Raw genomic sequence first — 2350 nt, forward strand, 5'->3', positions numbered from 1 at the left:
CCATAATTCAACTTTCCTATTAGCTGCAAGTTCAGTAGTTTCAATATCAATCATATATGCCCTAATTAAGTTTATTATTTCATCTTCTCCATCATTTAAAATTGATGAAACTTAGTTTCGCTGGTAGAAGACAACTAAAGTTTTTTAGTAAATTTTTGTGTTGTAAGAATCTGTCATGAAGCTGTGTTAAAAAACTATCTAAGAAAGGAATAAAAACTGTCAATCTATAAAATTCTTCAATAGATTTTTCATTTAAACCCATTTGCTTGTTAGATTGTATTTGTGTTCTTGTTAAATCAAAACTGATGTTTAAATTTAATTCCTTTCACCAATTATTTACTTTTAGAAATTCTTTTGAAAACTCTTCAATTACGTTATCTCTGTATGAATTTATTGTGCTCTCAACACAACTTGCGAATTGGTGATTATGACCAGTATAGCATAGAATTTAAAAAACATAAATATTATGAATATTGAATGACAAGTGAATACGATGTGTAATATTAAATACTATTATATAATTTTCTTGATCCGATGGGGGGGGTTTTAACCCCTATCCTCCCCCCCCCTGAGCACGCCACTGCCAACTGTTTACGCTTTATTACCAAACAAATCACAAAAAACATATGTACACCTCCTTAAACAATTAAAAACAATTAAATCAACTTTATTGCCAACATCAATTATGTCAGATTTTGAAATGGCATCAATTAATGCATTTAAAGAAGTATTTCCTAATGTAAAACAAAAAGGATGCCATTTCCATTTTTCCCAATGTATTTGGCGTAAAATACAACAAATTCAATATATGGCCCAAAAATATATATCAGATTCGACATTTTCAATACAGATACGGATACTCTTATTAGCATTAGCATATGTACCAGAAAATCATGTGATAGATGCGTTTGAAGAATTAATAGATTCACCATACTACACAGATAACGAAAACATTTTACAACCACTTATTGACTACTTTGAAGACACCTGGATAGGCCGCCCAATGGGTCGAAGAAAAGGTCGTAGATCACCAAAGTATTCAATTAGTTTATGGAATTGTTACGAATCGGCAAGCACTTTATTACCAAGGACTAACAATGCAGTAGAAGGTTGGCATAGAGGTTTCAGTTCATTACTTGGTAAGTATATAATTTATATTTTAATTCAATATAATTTATAATGTTTATAATTTAAGGTGCATATCATCCAACATTATGGACATTTATCGATGTGTTGAAAGATCAGCAACATTTAGAGGACATTAAACTGGAACAGTTCATTGCTGGTGCCAAAAAACATCAAAAAAAAATATATAAAAATTGTTCAGAAAAAATACGTAATTTAACCTTGTCTTACAATATTAACGACAACATTAATTATTTAAAAGGTATCGCTTACAATGTAACTCTACAAATGTAACTATAATTTTGTGAATTTTTTTGTATTATATTTTTACACTTGTACTTATTACAATAATATTTTTTCGATATTTTCGATTTCGTAATTATATAAACTTCGCTTTTATTTTTTTCACTATTTTAGTTTCGCTATTTTTCTTTTCGCTTTTATTTTTTCGATATTATGGCCTATAATCTATTTAAAGTGTTCAAGAATGACATTTTTATATTTATTTTAAATGATACCGATTATTTTATCATTATCAAATATTTATAATTTGAATCAAAGCTTATTATTAATATTAATTTTAATTAAAAAAAAAAAAAATAATAAAGTATAATGAAGATGAAAAACTCTTTTTATTTTATTTCTCACGATATACTACGCACTTAACATTGCAAATGTCATCATGACAATCAAATTGTCTACACAAATGGAATACTTAATATATTATATGCTTTAGAGATGCACTTTACAGTACTTACACATAATATGCATAATATTGTATAAAATCGGAGAAGGGAATTATTCAGCACTCACCCTCACCGGGAATTGAAAAATACACAGTCATCTCCACTCATCTATTTGGCGTCACGGTCATGGTTCGGATAAGGGTAAAAAAAAGGGTGGAAAAATTGATCACAACACTCGACGGTAATATTATTATTAGTGTTAATAGTATTATTTATGTGGTTACGTCGTACTGTCATCGCTAGTAGTGGTTGTGGTATATGTCCATGGTGAAAAATATAAGCATCGTCCTCTCAATATTATATTATTAGCTAGAAACCAGCTGAAATTCTTTTTGTCACTGAACATGTCATCATCATCTTAAATTCGTGGTCGAAGTGGGGAAGACGAAACGAGCTGGGACATAAGGGTAACAGTGTAACATGGTGAAAGGGTTGCATGTCGAGTGGGACTTGGTTATGCTTACTGCTGCTCCCGCTAT

General features: G+C 29.8%; 1 protein-coding gene across 1 annotated transcript; it reads left to right on the forward strand.

Moving 5' to 3' along the window:
- The first annotated feature begins 685 nt into the window (after window positions 1-685).
- Window positions 686-1419, forward strand: LOC103310644. The gene is made up of 2 exons (XM_008189600.3): window positions 686-1139; window positions 1196-1419. Exons 1-2 carry the CDS (start codon window positions 686-688, stop codon window positions 1417-1419), a joined length of 678 nt encoding a protein of 225 aa, XP_008187822.1.
- The last annotated feature ends 931 nt before the right edge of the window (window positions 1420-2350 follow it).

The sequence above is a fragment of the Acyrthosiphon pisum genome, chromosome X (genome assembly GCF_005508785.2).
Source record: "Acyrthosiphon pisum isolate AL4f chromosome X, pea_aphid_22Mar2018_4r6ur, whole genome shotgun sequence".
NCBI classification, from domain to species: Eukaryota; Metazoa; Arthropoda; class Insecta; order Hemiptera; family Aphididae; genus Acyrthosiphon; species Acyrthosiphon pisum.

Excerpts from the sequence above, each read along its gene's own strand:
- LOC103310644 (XM_008189600.3), top strand. The coding sequence starts at position 686 with ATGTCAGATTTTGAAATGGCATCAATTAATGCATTTAAAGAAGTATTT. Across the intron at positions 1,140-1,195 it reads AGGTTTCAGTTCATTACTTG|GTGCATATCATCCAACATTA; the intron begins GTAAGTATATAA and ends TTATAATTTAAG.